At 34.5% G+C, this 23,682-nt stretch overlaps 1 protein-coding gene across 9 annotated transcripts; it reads left to right on the top strand.

Moving 5' to 3' along the window:
- Window positions 1-617: 617 nt before the first annotated feature.
- Window positions 618-17,719, top strand: LOC146999279 (platelet-activating factor acetylhydrolase IB subunit alpha2-like). Of its 9 annotated transcripts, XR_015042389.1 has the most exons (4): window positions 618-1,190; window positions 1,271-1,406; window positions 17,208-17,318; window positions 17,484-17,719. XR_015042389.1 is itself a non-coding variant. In XM_085821430.1 (2 exons), exons 1-2 carry the CDS (start codon window positions 825-827, stop codon window positions 17,484-17,486), a joined length of 585 nt encoding a protein of 194 aa, XP_085677556.1. In that variant the 5' UTR covers window positions 622-824; the 3' UTR covers window positions 17,487-17,719. The 9 variants fall into 9 exon arrangements, 2 of the variants coding, with proteins under 2 accessions (XP_085677556.1, XP_085677553.1); XR_015042390.1 differs by lacking the exon at window positions 17,208-17,318 and having other exon boundaries at window positions 17,467-17,719; XR_015042387.1 differs by lacking the exon at window positions 17,208-17,318 and having other exon boundaries at window positions 619-1,190.
- Window positions 17,720-23,682: the final 5,963 nt, after the last annotated feature.

The raw sequence follows: 23,682 nt of genomic DNA, 5'->3' as shown, positions 1-23,682 counted from the left end.
ATTGGAAAGTATACCCGAGAAGTTGCTAATAAAACCTAAACAAATTCTTGAAATTATGCAGAAACATAATTTTTAAAGGCTTTAATGTTATGCACATGCATTTAGATTTTGAAATATTTCTTAATGATTTTTTATACTTAGTAAATTACGGGTATCATCTTTATAACAGGTATCACCTATAAAACAAAAAACTAACACTAGCGAAACATTTCATTATAAATTTAACATATTTTTACTGGAAAATTCATGCATAGAACAGCTTACAAACACGTACGTTTCACTACCGTATTGCAATGTTTTGAAGTAACAAACATGGACGCCACTTCTTCCGTGGAGTTTCATTCCCCGATAGTGGAGGAAACTGCGAACCCTCCCTCCTTCTATTCTAACCTCCTTGTGTTGGCTCATATTGAAGGTCATGTGACCATTTTTCTTCGCTTCTGGAGTTTTACAGAATTCCGCAAATCGGAACCCGGAAGTGTGTTCTACGTCATCACCGGATATGTACCTTTGATATCTCCGTTGGCAACAAAGCTTGGCGAGCATTTGGCGTTATTTTTTTCCCGTAAATTTTTCCGCGAGGTCAAGAATTGGCGCTAATTTAGTTCACGTGTTAATTAGTGAGTGTGAGGTGTGTATTTTTTTGCGCCATTTTTCTCGCTTTCCTTCAGCTATTTATCTTCTTTTTTTCTATTAATAATTATTTGTATTTTGTTATATTTATGATTAGTGTTTGATTTTCATTTAATTTATAGTTGCATTTTATTTACAGCATATATAATTATTGATCTGTGTTTCGATTTGTAGTTGTTTGTTTTGCCGATATGCAACCAAAAAAGATGAAATTACTTATAATTGGAGATTCAATGGTTAAATATTTGGATGAATATTTACCGGCGAATCTTCTGAACTATGAAGTAGATTTACATTCTTTTCCTGGTGCAACGATAGAAAGGTTAAGACGTAAGATATCCTTTTTGGACAATCGATACCATTTGATTTTGGTACATGTTGGTACCAACAATTCAAATGACAGTGTTGAAGATATTCTTAAAAAGTACGATTGCCTCTTTAAGGATATTAAACGTTTGAACCCGAATATCAATGTTATCATTTCAGATATCCTACCACGTGGTGAAGATTTTTTCACAACTTTAAATCAGCGAGTAGCAGCTTTGAACCGTTTACAGGTAATTAATAGAAAGATTGTAGAAATTAATTCTCAACTTGAAAAGTACTGCCAAAATCGAGAAGCGTTTTTTATTTGCAGGTCGTCTCATCATTTTGGAGCTAAGTTATTGGCTAGGGATGGATTACATCTAAACCGTCTGGGGAACAAGAAACTTGCGGCAGTTTTCATGGATAATATCAAGATTGTTTTGACTTCAAAGCCAGTTTCTACAAAGGTAAATCCTTTTGTATTGCCTTGTGTTTCATTTACTACATTGGATTTTCCACCTCTGAGTGATTCTTTTGTTTCTGCAAGCCCTTCTTATCCTCTCTATTCAACTGTTTTAAAGCATGGTTGTGCTGTAGATGCTACTAAGAAGGCTAATTCTGATTTGAGAAATGCTGCTTCTGGCTCTCGGCTGAAGAGGGTTGCTATTTCTGGTGCTGGATCTCGTTTTAAATGTGTTGTCCATGGTGGTGACTCTCATTCAAAGAATGCTGTTAACCACACAGATGGTTTTAGTTTGCATCTGCAAAATGATACCACCCCTGGCTCACATCCGAAAAACGTTGCCAACCCAGATGCTAGCTCTCGGTCTCTTTGCATTGCTGGCCATGGTGGTGGATCTCGCCCAAGGAACGCTTCTGTCCATAGAACTGGTTCTGGTTTGCATGTAAGGAATGGGACTAAACCTAGATGTCATCCTAGAGATGTTGCTATATGTAGTGTTGGCTCTCGTTTTAAGTATGTCAATGGTTTTAGTTCACGTCCAAGGAATGCTGCCGTCCCTCGTTCTGGTTCTGATTTGCGTCCAAGGAACGTTGCTACCCCTGGCCTAAGTCCTGAGAATGTTGTCATTCCCGGTGTTGACTGTCATTCTAGACTTGTGGGTGTCCGTGGTACTGGCTGTCATCCGAAGAATGCTGCTTCTGGTTTGCATTCAAGGAATAACATCACTCCCAGCCCCTGTCATAGAAATGATATCCTTGCTGATGTTGACTCCTCCAGGCGTGTTGCAGTTCATGGTTCTGGCCGTTTTCTGAGGAGCAGTGCTAGTTCCACTGTTAATTCTTCTACGAACACTACTGTCCCAATTGCTAGTTTTCAGAAGAAACCAATTCGTGCTTTTGGTGATGGTTTGTGTCCAAGGAGGGTTTTGACTGTTAGTGGTGGTTTGCATCTGAAAAATGCTGCTTCAGCTGTTTTGCACCTAAGAAGTGTAATGGCCTACTTGGGATCATCACTAAAGAATGCAGTGACTGCTGCTGGTTGTAGTGTACAGCAGGCAAGTGCTGTTTCTTTCAGTGATTGTTATCCATTGTATTGTGCTTCTGTTAGTGGCAAAGGGAGTTTAAAAAATGATCCAACAAATTTTGATATTTCACAACCTAAATTGTGTACAACAAAAGATGATTTTTACTCTGACTTTGCCTCTAGTTATGTTTTTCAGCAAAAGAACATTTCTATGACCAGAAAAAGCACTTCTTGTAGTTCAGGCCTAAGTTTCTTTCACTTTAATAAATTTTGTTTACTAAAAGATCATGTAGAAAGCAGTGAAATTAATTGTCAAGTGAGGAAAAATAAGTCTATGTGTCCTATTCTGACTGGAGGGGGGGTCCGAAATTGACTGTAATGCACCATCGCTTTATCCTAGAAAATGTGATATTTGTAAAAAAAACTATAAAACTAAAAATTCTTTTAATAATCATAAAAAAAATTGCAAAGAAAAACTTGAAACTGAAAATTTTAAACTTTCAATAACTTCTCCTCAGAGTAATATTCTTATAAACATTGATAATGTATTGAGTGCTAAAAAATTAGAAACCAAAGAATGTATTAGTGATAAAATAGAAATGGCTTATCTTCATAAATGTGAAATATGCTTGAAAACGTATAAATCGAAGAATTCATTTTATAACCACAAAAAAAAAAAAAAAAAAAAAAAAAAAAAATGTTCAAATAAACAAGTACCTGATTTAAAACAAAATTTGGTTGATCTTTACAATATGGTAACTGGTAGTTTGGCGACATTTTGGAGGCGATAAAGGTTAAATTGGTAGTTTGGCGACATTTTGGAGACCTGGGACTTTGGTAATAATGTGAGCAGTACTCAGTTCCGATTACGCATTATTTTGTGTGAGGGAAATGAGAGATCATGGGATATGTCATGTGATATTAATGGACAAATTACGGTTCTTTAATCGGAAAAGGGGGGAAATCGGGAAAAAATCTGGAAATTTTGTATTTGGTTTATTCTGTGTTGTGTGAAACAGTGTTCGTGAATTTTTGGATCCCATGGCCGTAACTAAAGAAAAGTTTATCGGACACGTAATCAAGATTCTGAAGAAGATGAGGTAAGTTAGTATTTTTAATAATTTGAGGATATTATTTTTATGCATTGTTCTAAATGTAAGATGGAAGTAAAGGAATTTGGTATTATTGGGAAAATTGTTATTAGCAATGATTTAGTTTAAAGTAATTAGGATTGTAAGGTAATTTTTATTAATTTAATGTATGTGCTCATTTATATTTTAAGTAGTGCTTTTGAATTTAATTATATTTTAATTAAATGATAGTTATTTTGTGAATTTTATGTTTGTAGGAATTTGGTATACGTTTGTTTAAGTTGAAGTAAACGTGCATGGAAATAATTTAAATATTTGATACTAAGTATTTGTAATGCTTGCGGTATGAATTCGTTGGTGACGTGTATAATGTAATAGATGATTTGGAGGTAAAAGTTTTTGGATATTTTATTTATTTTATATGTGGAAATGTTCATATTTGGAAAGGGTAAATACATTTTCGCGATCAGGTAATTTCATATATGTTCTTTTTACCGGGTTTAAAGATTGAGAAAATTGTCATGTATTTTCGTGAAATTTTTCTAATTTATGAGAAAAAAGCAGTGTACATGGATATAGTGAAGAGTGTGCGCAATGCCATTTTTGTGCAATTCTGGGATGTTTTTTTAAGTAAAAATAAGTCGCCGTGTACATGGTTTATGTGTATGTGTTATTTTGAAAAACGCGTAAGGAGTATGGTATTGTGCACTTTTTCCCTATTTTGCAGTGAATATTTGTCATGATTAAGCAGTTTTGTTAGATAAAATTTCTAGCATAAGTGTAATTCGGCTCAGTGGCGTAGCGAGGAGGGGGCAAGGGAGTGCATGATGCCCCGGGCGCCGCTCGTAGAGGGGCGCCAAATGGTCTCCAAACAAGATTTTCCTGAAAATTTCAGTTTTTATTTTGATAGATTTCTGGAAAATATATTTAAAATTAATAACTATTGTAATATAATTAATTATTTATTTTCTTGAGTTTTCTGATAAAACGTGTAATAAAATGTTTGCAGTACATCAACCAAAACATTCTGACCACTTTATTTCTCCAAAGAAGAGATATATTTTTATTTCTTTAAACGAAATGCATGTATATCTCCCGCATTTTATTTTAAAACGATAACACGACCTTGTCCGGAATTTCTCAAACATATTTAATTTTCAAAATCCGATTCCATAATCTGGAAATGACATTTTGGGAAAATCCTAACGCTTCCTCTACAATGGATAGCGTTTGACTCTTCTGTAAACGACTGATGGCCTTCCTGGCTACCGATTCAACTAAGTCATCTTGCTGAGACATCGTATATTCACTGCTACGAAGCATTCAACGCTTGTCAATTGTTTTTAATCTCCTTTTATAAAAGGAATACTGCAAGTGGCTCCTTACTCCTTATCTAAAACGCATAGTTTTCGACGTCACAGACTAAATTTGCATATTCGCAACTTTGTAAACGTTATAATTTTCCTTTATAATCTCTTCTATTTCCTTTTGTTCAAAAAGGTTGTCGATTATATGGTTATTTCATACCGAACTCACAATATCCCCTAATTGTTTTGAGCAGTGAATGTGACTGCATGGCGTTACTCCGCAGTAGAAAAGAAACGGAACCTAAAAGTCCACTACAGATCTATGGAGAAAATGTTTTTTTAAAACCTAAGAGTCGCACTTCAAATACTCCTTACTATTTCATTATCAAATGCTAGCTATAAATGTTCGTTCAGCAAATTAAAATAAATTTTCACATATTTACAATCAACGATGGGACAAGATCCCCTAAGTTATCTAGCATTTTTAAGTGTGCAAAGAGAAAAAGTTGAAAGGATCGACTTCGATGAAGTAAATGATAAATTTGCTTCATCCAAGGTAAGAAAAATGTATACATAGTAATTAATTGTATTCATGTATTATATTATTATTGATAAATATACGTTTCCGACCAAGTCGAGGTGCACGTGATTGAAGCGAGATGAGGGGAAGTAAAACTTTTTAAGTTGGCTGGTGGTGTGTCTGACAATTTTAGATCTTTGGCACTCATGTCCAGTTGGCTATGTCCTTTCGCATGCTAGGCCATACGAAACGTTGCTGTATCAGTTTCCTCGAAGCCTTGATGCCAGGATGTGACAGACGATGTAACTGACTAAAAATGGCATGGCGAAACCCGGAGGGAACATAAGGTTGAAATCTTGAATCCTGAACATTACAATAAAGTGATTTTTCAGGTGACAGCTGCATAGGCTGCAAGTTGAGATTGGTGGAAGATTTGCTTTTCGAAAGAGGTTTGTAGTTCTGAATCCCGGTGTTGCTTATCCGCAAGGGCAGCAAAGTTTAATTGGCGAAGGAAAGGCTAGTTCTTCAATAGGAGACAAGGTGTCTGCAATATTCTGCGAACCCTCAATATAACGGATATCTGTTGAAAATTGCCCTATGAAGTCTAGGTGTCTCATTTGACCAGGAGAAGTTTTATCTGAACGCTGTTGAAAAGCATACGTTAAGGGGTTTTGATCCGTGAAGATCATGAAAACGCGTCCCTCTAGCATATGTCAAAAACATTTGACAGCTTCATAAGTTCCTAATAACTCGCGATCGTAAGTGCTGTATCTGGTTTGTGCTGGTCAGAGTTTTTTAGAAAAATATGAAAGTGGTCTCCATAATTCTTGATCGTTCTGTTGTAAAACTGCTTCTATACCTGTTGTTGATGCGTAAACGTGTAGAAATATTAGGTTATTTTTTTGGAAGCAGAAGAGATGAAAAATATGCAACGCCTTCGCCGGGAATCGAGCAGCGGACCTCTGGAGTACCGGCGGCCCAGCCTGCAGAACCACTACACCACGAAGGCACGCTAGGAAAGCGGGAGAAATACCTTATATACTCTCCTTTTTAAAGGGCGACTGGGGTTTTAGGGGACCCAATTGCCAAATTCTGGGTGTGCAGAATCCTCATCCAACACCCCTTTTAGTTCGGGCGCCACTGTAGAGACATTAGGATACTTAGAAGCAAGAGAGATTGAAAAATTAGCAACCGTCTTCGCCGAGAATCGAACCGCGGACCTCTGGAGTACCGGCCCAGCGTGCAGACCCACTACACCACGGAGGCACGCTAGGAAAGCGGGAGAAATACCTTATAAACGTAGAGTGATAATGGCTTAAATACGGAAGGATACTACAAATTTGTTGCCGAAATTAAATCATTCTTGCATTTTTGGAACGCTTCGCGAGATTCTCTGGTCCAGGTTATAACACGTTTATCGTTTTTCTTGCTTCCAACCAAAAAAGAATTTAGAGATACTTGTATGGTTGCTGCATGAGGTAAGAAACGTCGATAAAATTAAGCATAGCAAGAAATCTTCTTAAGTCCTTCACTGTAGATGGTTCGGGCATATCGTGGATAGCAGTGACTCAGGAAGGGGTCGAACGGCATCGGCGGAAATTTCATGACCAAGAAAGGATACACTTGGTTGGCCAAAAACGCATTTGGAAGGATTAAGACTGACACCGTACCTTTGAAAACGTTCAAAAACTGTTCTCAAATGTGATAGGTGTTCTTGCTTTGAAGAGGAGGCGATTAAGACGCCATTAAAATAAGATACACAAAAGTCGAGGCCGATTAACACCTGATTCATGAAGCGTTAGAACGTTTGAGCAGCACTACATACATAATCGTTTGAGCAGCACTACATACATAATCCGAAACTCAAATAGTCCAAAAGGCGTAATAACCCCAGTTTTTGGAATATCATCTGTGTTAAGGGGCACTTGGTGATACGCCCGCTCAAGATCAAGGGTTGTAAAAATAGTTTTTCCCTCTAAAATTTGCATACAGTCTTGAATGTGCGGGACTGGGTAACGATCAGGAATTGTAGCCGCATTTAACCGGCGATAATTGCCACTTACCATTTCATTTCCGAACTAGATGGAGCGGACTGGCCCATGAACATTCTGAAGGATGGCAAATTCCCTGTTCCATCATGTATTGAAATTCCTCTTTGGCGGCTTTAAGCTTGTCCGAAGGTAAGTGTCTTGCTTTAGCGGCAATTGGAGGTCCGTTAGTTTCAATATAATGTAGTACATCGTGCTTAGGTTCGGAAATACCCATAACTGGGCGCGTGATTGTAGAGAATTCTCTGAGAAGTTCATGCCATGGGGAGTTACCCGAAATCACTTTAATGCTCAAATCTTGACTGTTGCGAATTACTCCCGGATAAGTTAAGTTGGTTGTGGAATCTATCAAACGGTGATTCTTAAGATTGACAAGCAAAGAAAATTTTTGTAAAAAGTCAGCTACAATAATAGGACTTGAAACAATAGCAATAATGAATGGCCATTGGAAGTTGCGGCGCAATCCTAAATCGACAGATATCAGGCGTTCACCAAAAGTTTGAATTGTAACTTGGTAAGATGCTTTTGGGTGCTACTTTGGTAGACGGTTGCACGGATTTTGGCGATTTTCCTGTGGCGAGTAATACAACTTATGGTAAACCCATTGCACGATAAGTTATTTATGGTAACCGATACTTTGCTGTCATTTTATTTAAAAAATAATGCGTTTTATTGTGCATAAATTCCGTCTTTAAAATATTATTTATGGCTTTTAAATATTAAAAATCAATTTAATTTTGCATTTTTATTTGAAATAAAAATTTTCATGTTTATCACAATTTATGAAATTTTATGTTGTGGATGATGTAATCAATGACGTCACCTTACTTTAAAAGTAATTCGTTTTAATATGTATAAATTTAATCTAATTTTTTAAACATTATTTATGGCTGTTAAATATTAAAATACAATTTAATTTTGCATTTTTTAAAAAATGATTTTATTATGTATGAATTTTTAAATAATTTTAATTCTACCCGTGATGTAATAAGCTCTCTGATTGGTTATAGAATATTTGTGCATTAACGAGCTGTAATCAGCTCCCTGATTGGTTATTGATAATTTGTGCATTTCCGCGCCGTTTTAAAATTTAATTCATATCTTCGAATTCCTTCAAAGATGTTATCTAAATTATGATTCTGATTTTTTTTTGTGGTACTTACGAATAAACAAGAGGTTAAATACTCAAAAAAATGTAAGTACATATTTTTCTTTTATTTTATATTTGTATACTTCAATTTTTGTTAAAAAATTAATACACTATTTTCAGAAATTGCTGAGATAATTATTGACCATATGTTTTAATGTTAATTAATACTCTATATAACGTATTTTAAAGTATTTGAATTTAATAATATTCTAATTCTTTTAAATGTTGGTATGATGGTTTTAAATTCGATATTCAATTTCAGTAATTCAATTAATCTAATTAAACGTTGACCCAATGTTTTTATAGCGGTGTTTTTATTCTCTTCTTTGCTATATGAAAGTAATAATAACCTTACTTTAATATTTTATACTCATAGTAAATGTATTTATTTACACTTGCCTGCCATCTTAAAAAACGGCATTTTCAACAAAAAATTAATCCATTACTTTTAATGATATTTATTTTTTTTAAAGTTTCGAATACTTTACTATGCGTAAAAACAGCGTTTTTCAAGATGGCTGACGTTTGTAAAAATCGCGCCAACAATTGCGCCAACGTAAATCGCCAAAAATCCGTGCAACCGTCTACCAAAGTAGCACCTGCTTTTGTTCGTAAAAATGTGGTGGAACGACAGAAATATCAGCCCCGGTGTCTACAAGAAACCTTAAGCCCGAATTATTTTCGATGACGAAACGGCGTGCAAAATTCCGTCCGCTGTCGTTCACGACTTCGAGCAACGGTCCTTCTCGTTTCCCTGGTCGTTATAACGACACGGTGGGCGGCATTTGTTTGCCTTGTTTCCAAATTTGCGGTGGTAAAAACAAATACCCGGAGGAGGGCTTTCATAACGTTTCCTCAGTGGTTTCATAACGTGTATTTCGACCACGTGATGATGAGCGGTTGCGCTGAAAATGTTCAGCTTGGATGGCTACTAACTGAGCAACCTGTTTGGACAAATCATCAATTTGAGCCTGTAACGCCACAATACCTGGACCAGGAGCCTGCGCTGCGTGTATTTGCGCTGGAATGGCTAGCTCGTGAATTTTATCAGTGATTTCGAGAAGATTTTTAAGTGGCTCGCTACTGGCCGCTAAAATCGTTTGCATGTTAGATGGGAGTCTATTCATCCATAATGTTTTAAGAATGCTATCCGTTAGGTTACTGGCGGCTAAGTCTGACATTTTAGACAGCAATTGAGAAGGCCTCATATCACCCAACTCTAAATCGTGCAACAGCTGCATAATTTTAACTGCCTTGGATTCTTCATAAACACAAATATTTTTTTTTAAAGTTTTGTATTTGTCCATCGCCGGTGGATTCAAAATTATTTCGCGAGCTGATTGCAGTACCTCTGATTCTAACGTGGCGATGGCAGTATAAAATTGAGTTTCGTCGGCAGTAATGTGACTCAATTTAAACTGCGCATCCAATTGAATGAACCATAACAATGGGTCTCGGCGACAAAAAGGAGGTGGCTTAACAACCACTCTCGCCATTTGTGAAGCAGCATCGTTTTCAACCACTTTAGATCAATCAAATATGCTCAATAATAATATGTATAGAAAAATAATCAATATGTATATAGTGACACAGTTTTTTGGTACTTGAAATCAGAAAAATTGGCGGTTCAAATGCAGCAGACGATACATATATCCGTTGAAATTATGACAGAAATATGTTGACTCACACGAATGGGGCACAACGCTTGAAATCACAGGTGAAATGTCTTACTTGCATCTCATCACACTGGATAACTTACTGTTGCTCAGAATTTTGACATACGAGTATAAACACCATATTCGTGCAACATTGAAGGTTGCTATTCATAATAAATACGGGTTACCAATTATGGTAGTATAATTTGAGACAGATCGTTAAATAATAATAACAATTGAATAGAATAAATATCATTTTATTTTTGGTTGCTATGGGTTACCAGACTGGCCCAGTTGAGTTGTAGTAGGCAAGTTGCCACATATCGATTTATCTATAATGTATATTAAACTTTTAATTGTTTAAAAATTGTACTTTTTAAAAACACTTATATAAATATGTAAAATAAATAACACGTTTTTAACTAATTCTAGATAGTCGTATGTAGGATTTTTCCGCCGACACAGATGCATTTCCGAATCCAAGGCTGGTGTAGTTAGGTAGTGGCTATTCTTAATATATTTTTGAGTATTTTATGGCAGATTCAGCATTTTATTATTATTTGCATTATTTTCATATTACGAATATGTTCTATACATTATATTACTGAAAGTTTTTTGTGGGGGGCGCCAAAAAGATTTTTTGCCCCGGGCGCCAATTATGTTTGCTACGCCACTGATTCGGCTAGTAGATTGTTGGAAGAAGTGTTCAGTAGATAAAAAGAAAAGAAACATGTCTTTACTTCGTGAAGACAAAATGCGGCGGGAAAAAAAAAATAGAGGGTTGCTGTAGGAGAGTTGGTCGCCAAAAAAACGCCAAGTTACCATAATGTAAAGATCAACCCAAAATTTTTCATCTGTTTACCCTCGGAAATGTCTAAATTGTAATAAATGTTATCCTTGCAAATTATCATTTTTTAAACATAAGAAATTTTGCACAGAAGTTAATAAATTGTATGTATGCTTCATACCTGATTGCCATAAGTCTTTTACATATGTTTTAAATTTTAATAAGCATTTAGCAGATGAACATAATTTAAATAACTTAAAAGAATATTCATTTGAAACAATGAGTTATTTTCAAGATTGGCTAGAACTGGAAGGAACCTCGACATTTACTTCATTCAGAAAGTTTTCTAAAGTAACGAAAAATTCTAAAACTTATCATTATTATTGTTGTCAGTTTACCACGCAAGGTTATTCTGATTTTGAAAAAAAAACTAGTCGGAAAAATGAAAAAGGTACAATTTCAAAAGGTGTATGTTGTCCGGTCAGAATGTGGGCTTGTGAAGAAATGAATAAAATCTCTGTTTTTTACTTTCCTAAACATAATCATGAGCAAAAGTTTGAAAATTGTAAATATCAGCCATTGAAACAAAGTACGCGGTGTTTGATAAAAGCAAATTTACGTTTATCTGTGCCTCCACAAAAAATAAGGGATATCTTACAAGATGGATCAGGAAATCACGAGAATAGAAATAATTTCCCTGTAAAGGAAAGCTTTGTCTCCCGTAAAACTATTTCTGCTTATTCTAGCTATTTAAACAATTCATTGCATCCAAGTAGTGATGCAGTTTCTGTTAATTCAATCATTGAAACTTTAAAATGTGAAGCATACAATCCTGTGTTATTATATAAGCCTCAGAATAATTCAACTTTGTACGGTCCAACTGATCTAGATCTTCCAAATCATAAAGTATTGTTTGCTCTTGGTCTTCAGACACGTGAACAGAAAGAAATGATGATAAAAGGTTGTACAGAGATTTTATGTATCGATTCTACACATAAGACTAACCAGTATGATTTTTACCTTCTTAATCTTATAGTACCTGATGAATTTGGTTGTGGCTATCCAGTTGCTCATTTTATTACTAATTTTCTAGATGCTGACACTCTTTATTGTTTATTTAATAGTTTAAAGTGTCGTGTACCAAATTTATATGTAAACTGTGTAATGACAGATGATGACAAAGTTACATATCCTGCATTTTCAAAGGTTTTTGGTCAAGATGTTAAGCATCTTTTATGTTCGTGGCACGTACGCCATTTTCTCGTTTTAACGAAATCGTGACCTCTCGATATGGCTCGTACTAAGCAGACTCCCCGTAGCGAAGCGGTTCCACCGGATAAAGGTATGGATCCTGTTGCGGACACCTCGAATACGACGGCCACTGATATGGACCAGGACAATGCTGGTCACGTTCTTACGGAGCTGGAAATTGCTACACTCCGACAAGAAATCGTTGAAGTAGAAAGGAGCATTACTAGCTATTACGGAACCATCCGGTACTTATCGGCCAACAGACCAGTCACGGACACGGACTATCATTCGGACATTCTGAAAAAGGAGATAGAAAAGAAGAAGATTCTGCTGGATCAGCTGAGGGGTAAGTTGCATATTGCTCTTTCCCATGCAAGCATTACACAGCCAATCACACAACAGAAACGCAAACCACGTGATAATTCAGACAGTGACGACGACACGGAAGGATTCAAAAAACCACACAAAACTGCTAAGGTACCCGTAAATGTTGCACCCAACAGTATACCCACCCAAAACAGCTACACAGCACTCTCGCAACCTGACACTCATTCCACCCAACCCACAACACAAATTAACAACTCGCAAACACCAGATACAAGACTTCCCCAATATAGCACACCTACACCAATTATGGTTAAGCCGATAGATGGCGCCACACACAACCAGTACATCAAGAAACTCACTACACTGACTAATGCTACATTTTACGCCAAAATAAGTGGAGAATACCTCAAGTTACTACCATCAACAACAGATGATCACAGACAACTCACCACAGACCTACAAAAACATAACATCGAACATTATATCATTACACCCAAGCACAAACGCCCAATTAAAGTAGTTATCCGAGGCTTACCCATTACCACTGACACACATGAAATTTCCACGGAACTCACTCACCTCGGATACAATGTACACAAAGTAGTACAACTCACAAGATTCAAAACCAAACAACCCATGCTACTATTTCAGGTACAACTCATGCCAACATCAAACATCGACAAAATCTACAGTGAAACACACCTAGGTATGTTCATTATCACAATCGAAAAATACATCAACAAAAACATTACACCACAATGCCACAACTGCCAACGTTTTAATCACTCTTCAGACAATTGTTTCTTCTTACCTAGGTGTGTTAAATGCGCACAACAACATAAAACAACAGACTGCCCAACACAAGGTAAATTAGATAATCCCACATGCGCAAACTGCCAAAAAAATCATCCAGCTTCATTCCGCGGTTGCGAGAAATTCCCCAAAAACAGAAACCTAAATAAATCACCCAATCACACTTTTACACCAAGTAATAGCACCCCAAACCTTACACAAGGGAGAACATATGCACAAGTTACTTCCAACAATACACAAGACATTAGAAATCAGACTACCAACACTACATCCAACGCGAACATTTTCACCGACATTCTATCTACACTAAAAGAACTCAATAATACTTTCGGCTACAATAACATATTTAAATTCTTCTCTACTCTCAAAAATAGCTTACACCAATTAAAAGCCGCAGACACACCCATGGAGAAACTATTAATTCTTTTTACTATTTGTGAGGAAGCTAACATCTTTAACTAATTAATTATAAAAAAAAAAAAATAACTCTTAAATTATATCTTTGATCTGTGAACATAACACACTTGCTTGCATGAGACCCCTCAGCTCTATTTCCAAATTCCAACTTTTTCTCCCATTGGACACTTTCACCCACCTGACCTGAAGATTTCAAGATCTCCCCGCCCACCGACGCCGCCTTCTATACCTCAGCGCAGCGACTTTCAACCTAGGAGTTAGCCTCTGAATACTTCTCCCCAAGTGCAGGTATCTTCAAATCATCTTTCTGCTGGACTATCATTGCTTACCATCCACATTGCTTATCGACATGCCATCATCACTCTGCCGAACAACACTTATGCCCATAATGTTCGAAAAGAGACGCAACTTCGATCGGGATAGGACCCTTCCGTCCAGGCGCCCGTTGAAAGGAACCTGCCGGTTCAAGGATGATACGCCAAAGTTGGTTCCGGCAACTAAATTCTAAAGTGGTAGATAAGGAAGTGCAACAAAAAATGCTAGGAGAATTAACAAAAATATTACATGAAAGAAACCAGATCACTTTTCATGATCAAATAAGTAAGTTTTTGAATGACTATTCTAGGAAAAGTAGAGATTTTATTGAATATTTTTCTGAAAATTATAAAAATAGATTAGAGGAATGGGCTTTGTGTTATCGGAACTTTCCACATGCATTTACTGATACTAACATGTACTGTGAATCTTTTCACAATCAGTTGAAAACTGTTTATTTTAAGTGGAGACATAATAGACGATTAGATATTTTAATTTCTACACTTCTGACAATTGAGAAAGATAAATATTTAAATCATACCTATAAATTATACACTAATGTATCTCCCAGAAATTCCATTTCTTATTTAAGTAGGCATCAGAGAGGACTAAAAATTAGGGACAGTGATGTAAATAAATGCTCTGATACTTCTTGGACTGTTTGTTCTCAGACAAAAAATAAAATATATACTGTGCAGCGTCTTTTTGAAATTTGTCCGTGTCAGGATTTTTGCTTTTATAGATGCCCTAAAGTATCATGTGTCTCATTGTGTAGTCACTTGTATCACTGCAATTGCTTAGATAAATTGCTGTGCAAACATATACATAAAGTGCATTCATTCCTTAATAGACAAAATGATTGTGTGTTTAATCTCTCGGGGATTAATCTTGAATCGAATCAGAAATGCAATGAAAGTATGAAATCAATAAATGTGTATTCTGTTAATCATTACAATCCACAAAGTATTGAACAGAGAGTAAATGCATGTGAAAAGCTTGTAGAAGAATTACTGCAATTAATAAGACAACCAAAAGTCCAAAATGCCATGTTAAAGTGTGTTCATACAACATTAAATTCATTAGTTTCAGAATGTAGAGGAATTTTAAACTCGAATGAAAATTCAAGAGCAGTTTCAAGTGCATCATGTCCAGTTGCACCAAATCAAAAACTTAACCCACAATTGTTTAAAACTTCTAAAATGAGAAAATTACAGAAATGTCAGCAGAATAAGAATCAAGATTTTAATGATAATGTAGATGACCCAGAAATAAATGAATGTGTGGAAAAGAAAATTAAATTTAAAGCCGTAGCATTTGATTTAAATGACAGTGATAAATATCTATGTGATTTAACCAGTGTTGATCAAAATAAATCATTTTCCCTTCCATTAAAGTTTAGCGAAGATATTTCTGAAAGAATTTTACAAATTGGCTGCTATAGTATCAATTGTATTGCTTTAAAGTCTTTAGATTCTTATATCAGTAAAAGTGAAGAATTTTTTATAAAATCGGTTTGTACAGATTTTGTTAGGGGGTGGTTATTTGATGTAATCATAAATGCATTTTTATACAAAATTTTAGAAAGTGATGATCAATATACTTTTGCTGATTCCTCGATTACCCAGCTTATCTTATCTGATGCATTATCACTTGGAAATGTTTTTCCTGTTTCTTTGAAATATTTCAAATATTTATTGATTCCTGCTTGCATTGATTCTCATTGGGTTCTGATCATAGCAGATTTAAAGAAAAATACCTTTTATTTATATGACTCGTTAATAAATTCATGCAATCCAAAATACATAAACTTAACTAATAAATGGTCTAATGTAATTAACAGTGAGTTACAAATTAACGATTCATGGGATATTCAGTGTCCACCGCGTGCTTTACAAAATGATGAAAGCAGTTGTGGGGTCTTCATCTGTTATTATGCATTTCAACATGTAAATAAATTAGCCTTAAATCTTCCTTTAGATACCCTTCAATTTAGAAAATTTATTTATAATATTTTAACTGAGAATGTTCCACCTTATACACAGGAAAAGATAAATTTATCATCAGCAGAGCAAAACTTTTCAGTAAATGTTAGAATGAATAAAGATTTGACCAAATCATGTTTAAAATTACATGATATTGAAATTACACCATATATGTTAAAATCTATAGATCCTTTTATAAGTAATGAAGAAGAACACTTGTTTAAATCTGTATCTTCGTGTTTTCGAAAAGGATGGCTCTATAATACTATAATTGATGCTTTTTTATTTAAAATATTAAACAGTTATGAAAATTTTGCCTTTGTTAAGTCTAATTTACAAATTCCTAAACCAAATTTTTGTATTAAAGATCCATTACTAACAAGATTGAAATCAGCGAAATTATTTTTTATCCCTGCAAATTTAAATTGTCATTGGATATTAATAATAGTAAATATTCCAGATATGGTTTTTGAATTTTATGATCCACAAAATAAATCATGTGGGCAAGAGTATCAAATTTTAATTCATACATGGTGTGAGGTTTTAGCTAAAATATTTGCTACTAGCACTAAATGGAAAATAATTTGTCCTTCACATATTTTGCAAACTGATAATATGAGCTGTGGTGTTTTAGTATGCTACTATGCTTATCAGAGGATTAAAAATCAAAGTTTAAATACGCCAGTTAATATAACTGAATTCCGGAAATTGATATACAAGCATATAATTTTAAGTGATTGATATATTTAAAGAAATTTAAATTAAGAAATGTTTTTCAGGACAGCATTCCATTCCTTTGGTGATGCTTGAAAAATATAAAGTATAATGGACAAATATTTTGCAATTGATCTGTTGCCATACAGTTTCTATAAAAACACTTTTTTTTTTTTTTTTTAGTTTGCTTTATTTTGTAATGATGTTATATGGCCAATAAACAAATAAAAATGCTTATGTTTGTATGTAACTTGGTAGTATAAGAGAAAATTGTTAAAGTAGGCAACAATGAACCCTTTTGGCCAGGGTGATACCCCCAATTGTGGATAATAGAGAATAATTCATTTTATGTTAACAATGCATTCTCGGGGACCTACATGCCAAAATTTTCTCTTATTTTTAAAGAGGAATCAGAGAATTTGTACTTAACACTTCATCCCATTGACTGTGAAGGATTTCCTCAGGAATGATTAGTGGTTCTGCACCAATTTTCATGGCCAATGGGATAGTATGCAAGTACTGCAAATTTTTCTGTTCATAAATAATCTCATATCTGATCTCAATCTGATCTCAATCTGATCATTTTTAATATTTCAGGCTTATGTTTGCAAAATGAATAGTGCATTGTTTTCAGTGATCTTGGCTGTTTCACAATTGAATTTAGTCTTCTTTATTTTTCAGTAAACGATTGGCAGGAATCTGGTATGTATTTAAAAGTCAAGAGCAAGCTCTGCCAGGAGAATTTTCTGAAACTGAAACTCATAAATTTTTGAGTAATATGGTTGAATAATAATAATATTTATACTCTAATTCAAGGAATTTTATCTGATATGTCTTTATTTTCAGAAATAAAAGATGAATAAAAACTTTGTAAAATAATTATTATGTATTCTGAATAAAGTCTGGGAAAAAAATTATCCATTGTTGAATTATTTTTTACTGAAAATTACTCCACATATTAGGAATTAGTCATATCTATGAAGCATAATATAAGTAGTGTTTCTTACAAGACATTGACTAATACATTATCCCAATTTCTTCTTAAATAAAATATATTTTCATTCTTTATTTCGCCCACCAGCGGCCGAGCGGTAAAGTCGCTGAATACTGGTAGTTCGGTCCGGGGTTCGAATCCCGCGAACGGGCTGGCTGCATGGGTGTTTTCGTGGTTTTCCCCATGTGTAACGTCTGTACGAGCCAGTTTCCCTTAGAAAGTCCTTCACGAAAGGCATCCCTCCCTTTAGGCAGATGGCCCTCGAGGCTTTGCCATAATCACATACACACATTCTTTATTTCATCATCCATGATATCAATTGATTTTCATTGATTAAGATTAAAAAACACTATAGTCACTTAAAAATGTGGATACTTTTTTTTTTCCCTGGTTAATAAGAGTACTTGCATATTTGTTAAGTTTCAGTACGTAAAGCTGTATACAAATTAAACTTTCACACATTCCAATATCAAAAGAGCTACCAATAATTAGATATTTTAATTTTTCAACATTCAAAAACAAAGAAATAGGAGTGAACTTGCTGCTAATCAAAAAGATGAATATACTGGTCTTATAATAATTATGAAAAATGAGTGCTAAAGTTACAGCCCATTTTTTAATTTTTAACTATTTATTGCAAAATAAGGAGGCTTAAAAGTTTGTGTGTCAGGCAAAGTTTGTCTTTCACACAGAAGAGTGTAGCCAGACTTATATTAAAGCATTCAGGAAATTAAATAATTTTAATTCTAGAATAAGTCTTATCGTTACTTAATAGTTAGATAATGCCTATTATTATTTCCTGTCATTACAGAAGTACTTGCTGAAATTTCTTTGTTTCCCATTTGCATGGATGGTTTCAAAGAGTTGAATTTTCTGCAGAACTCTTAATATCCATAAATTGTTTGACACATTAAAAATAAGTGAATATTTGCTCTAAGCATATACATGTATTTCATTTAAATTTAATAATAATAGCATATACATAAAATCCAGATTTGATTTAAACATTCATAACTAAAGAACAAACACTGCTTTTACAAAGACCATGTTTTCTCCCATTTTGCATCAGTTACAGTTATTTTCATGCACATGAGTATATTTTGAAGTGTTAAATTAATTATCATTTCTATTCTTGGATGCTCTATGACTGAGAAAATAAAACTTAATGCTAATCTGATATCTAATTATTAATCTACTAAACCAAAATAATGAGGTTCTATAGTGCATGAATTGGGCAAAAGTGTGCAGTTAAATTCAAACTTGTAATATTCTGTAGCAACCATTTGAAGTCACATTTCCTAATGTTTTCATTAAACGGAAAACTTTACAATTCTAACACATTCATAAATCTTTTAAATTTGTATCATAATATAGTAGGAATGGTTCTTGGAATTAAGTGTTAATTATTTCATCAATGTTGAACTGTGCTGTTTTTCTCTCACAGCATGAATAAATGTGACTGATTATAACAGCAACTAATATTGTGATATGCAGAATAGGGGTGTAAAAAGCCTACAACAAGCAATTTTAAATATTGGGTCTAGTTGAGCACTATTACAGATTGAAAACGTCAAAGTGTCAAAAGTATATGGAATAAAACCTGCATTTTTAGAAAATGAGAGGTTTCATAAATGAATACTGTAATGATATACGTAAGGAACCAAAAAATATTTTTTAGATACGAGATACTGTTCTGTATTGGTGTGTATGATTTATACTGAGAAACATGACACAAAAATTTAGATCATTTCAGATAGGATTTCACCAGAATATTTTGTGTTATGGTATATCATTTGTGTATGTGGAAGTGATCTGTTCAAGATATAACTGTATTTTCATGCCAAAGATTACACCTGCAAAACATGAAACATATCCTATGAACTTTGCAAGGTATGAGCGAAACAAAAATAAGAATTGGTTTTGTTGGTGCAAATTAAATGCATTATACAGTATCAAGTATATACCAAACATTTTCCAGATTTTCTAAACTGGTAAGCAAAGACAAGAATAAGTCCAAGTACAGTTTTAAAATACTACTACATATAAATAAAATTGTTGTGAACTGTTGAAAAAACTACAAAAAAAATTTAGATTTTACTATGTTAAACCACGTTGTTGTGTTTATGGAGTATAAAAATTAACTGTGGCTTCATCACAAACTTAATATATCTATAAAAAAGATTTTGTACTTTTTAAAAACGTTACCATAGGTTCAATGCCATATAAGGTATTTAAAGTAGTGTTGTATTATACACAACAGCCAAACAGATGTGATTAGGGAACCTAGAAACATTTGTATAGATATAATTATTATATTCTTGTCTGTATTCATAAAAATGCTACAGTTAAGAACATGACTGTTATCTTTAATAAAATTCTGAAATAATTTAAAAGTTTCATATGTGCAGAGGGATATTTCTAGATCCTCTATTCAGGCATAATAATAGTTGTGTTACCTTTTGGACGTGAGATCCAAAGGCAGGAGTGCAGAATGGATGCATTTTGTACCAAGAATGGTAGTTACTAAGCACTGGACGATCAGATTTCTAAAAAATTTTGAAATCAAAGAGAACTTTTTGTACCTTAGGTGCAGTGGCTGCTAGAAGCAAACCACGTAGTCTGTGAATAGATGTTCCAAATCTTCAGTTAATGTGAGGCTGTTTCCATGAGAAAGGTAGCCCCTACATAATTTATAACATTCGATCCAAAAACAGTTAAAGCTTGGTTGTCACTTGTTAACAAACAGGTTCACTAGTACAGAGTAGTGAACTAAATTTAAATAGCATTTTTAATTAAAATTATATTGAAGAACATGGATGCCTGCCAATGTTGTTCAACGCCAGAGACCTACAAGTTAAAGATCCCTGATATGTGATATTGCAGTAAATTTAGATACTTTTTAAAATTAAATCCAAGAATACTTGTACCCATGAAGATCACTACTGGCCTATGAATTGGCAGCCAGTGGAGATGAACGCCTACCTAGTTTACCGGTGGAAGACAGTGAAAAAAGGACTGAACAGATTTTAAAACTAAACTAAAGAACAGCAGTGCCCATTAAAAATATTGATGGTTATTGGCAGTCAGCCAAAAGGTTTCAGATACTGCAGATAATTTAATAACCTATATAACATAACACTCCAAAAATTTTGGAAAGAGTTAATGACTTAAAACAACAAAGTACCAGTTTTTATGAGAAACAACCAGTTCTTCGAGAAATTTTTGTTTAAAAATTGGAAGGTCTCTGCAAACAACAATGAAGAGATTTTAGCTCTAATTCATACACTTTTTTCTTTGTCACAAAAATATTGACATCAAGTGATTCCTCTTAAAAAAAGCAGAAAATATAACTCTGAAAAGAAGTACATTTTCAGTATTGATCTCCTTTTCTAGAAAACCATTGTGATTAGGAAAGGTATCACTTTCTTCTAAATAATGATCAAGGCTGCAGTATGCCATCCTCCCCCAGAAGTTTGCGTAGGTGATTCGTTAGTGCAAAATTCTGGCGATTTCGTTCGTTTTGTTTGATTGCAGCTAAACATTCAAGGGCTATCTGACTAAAGGGAGGGATGCCTTCTTGGAGGACTCTTTAAAGGAAACTGCCACGTATATACGTTACACATGGGGAAAATCAAGAAAACACCCATGCAGCCAGCCCATTCTCCGAGATTCGAACCACGGGCCGAACTATCAGTGTTCAGTGATTTTACCGTTCGGCTGCTGATGGGCAAATATAGTAAAAAGCATTTTTTAATATATAACGGAACATTATTGAAATTCTGACTTTTCCAAGTTTTGTTTTTTGGATTTCTCAATGCCAAACATTAAATGCCCTGCTACAACCTCTATTACAAAGAGTAAGAAGGGAAACTAATAAAAGACTTAGTCAACGAATGCTTCAGCATGGAATTGCTAATATTCTGAGACTAGGGTTTCCCTTATATGTCTTAACTAAAGTTCTCTTCATAGGGTTCTGTTATGATTTTAGATATGTATCTAGGAAGTCTGATGACGTAGGAATACAGATTTGTGGTTTCTGAACGCCTGGACAACAGATCAGTAACGGCCTTCACAGTATCATCTATTTTTACACACCTTACTTTTTCATTCGTAAGAAAAGCTAGAGAGGGAAACAAGTTTAAGTCTCTCACTCTTAAAGAAACCTTGGAACTCTAAATATGTCCAACATTCATATTCCTTTAAAAGACGCAAATATTGGGAATGGATCACTCTAGATTCTAAATGTATAAAATGATAGATGTAATGGCGTACATATAACCAGATCAGTGCTGTGAAGTAGCCTTTTAAGTTTGTAGATATGGGTTTGCTATCTATCATTATGGAGGCATACGCAGTGACATACTTAGTAGCTCTGTTTATATATTTAAGTTCTTATCCTTACTTCCTCAAAGAGTCATTAAAATCATCGGTTAGAACGAATGATGCAGATAAGTGCTATCTTAAGCGTTTTCGGTTGATATTATCTGTGAGTCCATTAGAAGGCAGGTAAAATCGATACCAGATATATAATATCAGTCTGTACAGGTTGAAGACAGTAGTGAGCCAAACACATAGATGTTCCAGAAGGAAAGCATTTTTCGTCGGACATCGAAATGCAAAATGTACTGGCAGTCAGCCTGTCCAGTTCTGCAAGAATTGATTGGTAGTGTATCTGTGGAGCCTGCCTTAGCAACCATACAGAATATAGTAAATTAAATAATTCGGGAATTTACAATGAATAAAATTCATTTATTTTTCAAATAATTCTTATACGTGAGTAGTACCACCGTCTTCGCGAGATGCCAGAAGACAGAGAGGGACGGTGAGGATGTCAAAAGGATTTGGAGTAGACATCTCATCTCGGAAACTGCACTACTATGAAAAGGAAAGCAAAAGCGATGAGCATAGGTCAATGAGAAAAAGGGAGCAGGCAAAGAGGTAATTAGGATACGTGTAAAACGGTACAAAATTCCTAGACTGATCCGTTCTACCTTTTGAAAAGCGACTTGCTGTGTCACACAATCACATGTGATGTTTATGCAGTTCAACTACCTGAGCAGTTTAAGATAGATAAATACAGATTTCGGGAGCTTTTTGTAGGTCTTATAAGATAGTCCATGAGAATCGCATGCAAAACCACATTAAAACCTATATCTTGGATGATTGGCCAGAAATGACTTCTAGCTTCTAAAACTTAAATTATGGCTGATTCTAAATTGTTAAGGACTAATTTGTCTCTTCATGAAAACAAGAGGCATAAAGAAATAATATCAGACGAAACATGTTACTAAGAATTTCACTAAAACAGAAGGCTGAAATTCGGATGAGGCGACAAAGGTGCTCAGTTCTTTCCACCTATACTTTGGAGGTTTTATGAGACTTTCACAGGCTGAATGATTAAGACTACTGAATACTAGTAGTATCACCCAAGTTCGAACCCATGCGAACGCTGGTTGCATGATAGGTTTTCACAGTATTTACATCTGAAACATGACTTTGATCCAGTTTTCTTTAGAAAGTCCTCATTTCCCCTCAGCAGATAAGACTAGTATGCTTTCCCGTATTCAAATAAGCTATCCTGTTCCTCAGGAGGTCTGTCATCTCTTTTACATTATATAGATGGATCAGTGAATGCTCATGAATATTTCTGAATACACACAAGTATTTTTCTGTAAGTACATGACCGGACAGACATGTTTATAAGATTACATTTCTGTGGTAGGTAAATAAATATTAATTGTTGCAAATTTCTATAAATATTTAAATTCATTTTATTCTTATATAGATATATTTCTTACATGCACTCGTAGATATTTCAATTCTGAGTTCAAAAATATTTAAACTGTAAAAATAGCTTAAATAATACGTTAAGTATGAACAAGTACG

Source organism: Stegodyphus dumicola, chromosome 1 (genome assembly GCF_044657685.1).
Source record: "Stegodyphus dumicola isolate Sdum_Otavi_A_Nest chromosome 1, ASM4465768v1".
In the NCBI taxonomy this organism is placed as follows: Eukaryota; Metazoa; Arthropoda; class Arachnida; order Araneae; family Eresidae; genus Stegodyphus; species Stegodyphus dumicola.
The sequence above is the reverse complement of the archived record's forward strand: the minus strand, read 5'-3'. Positions and strand labels throughout refer to the sequence as shown.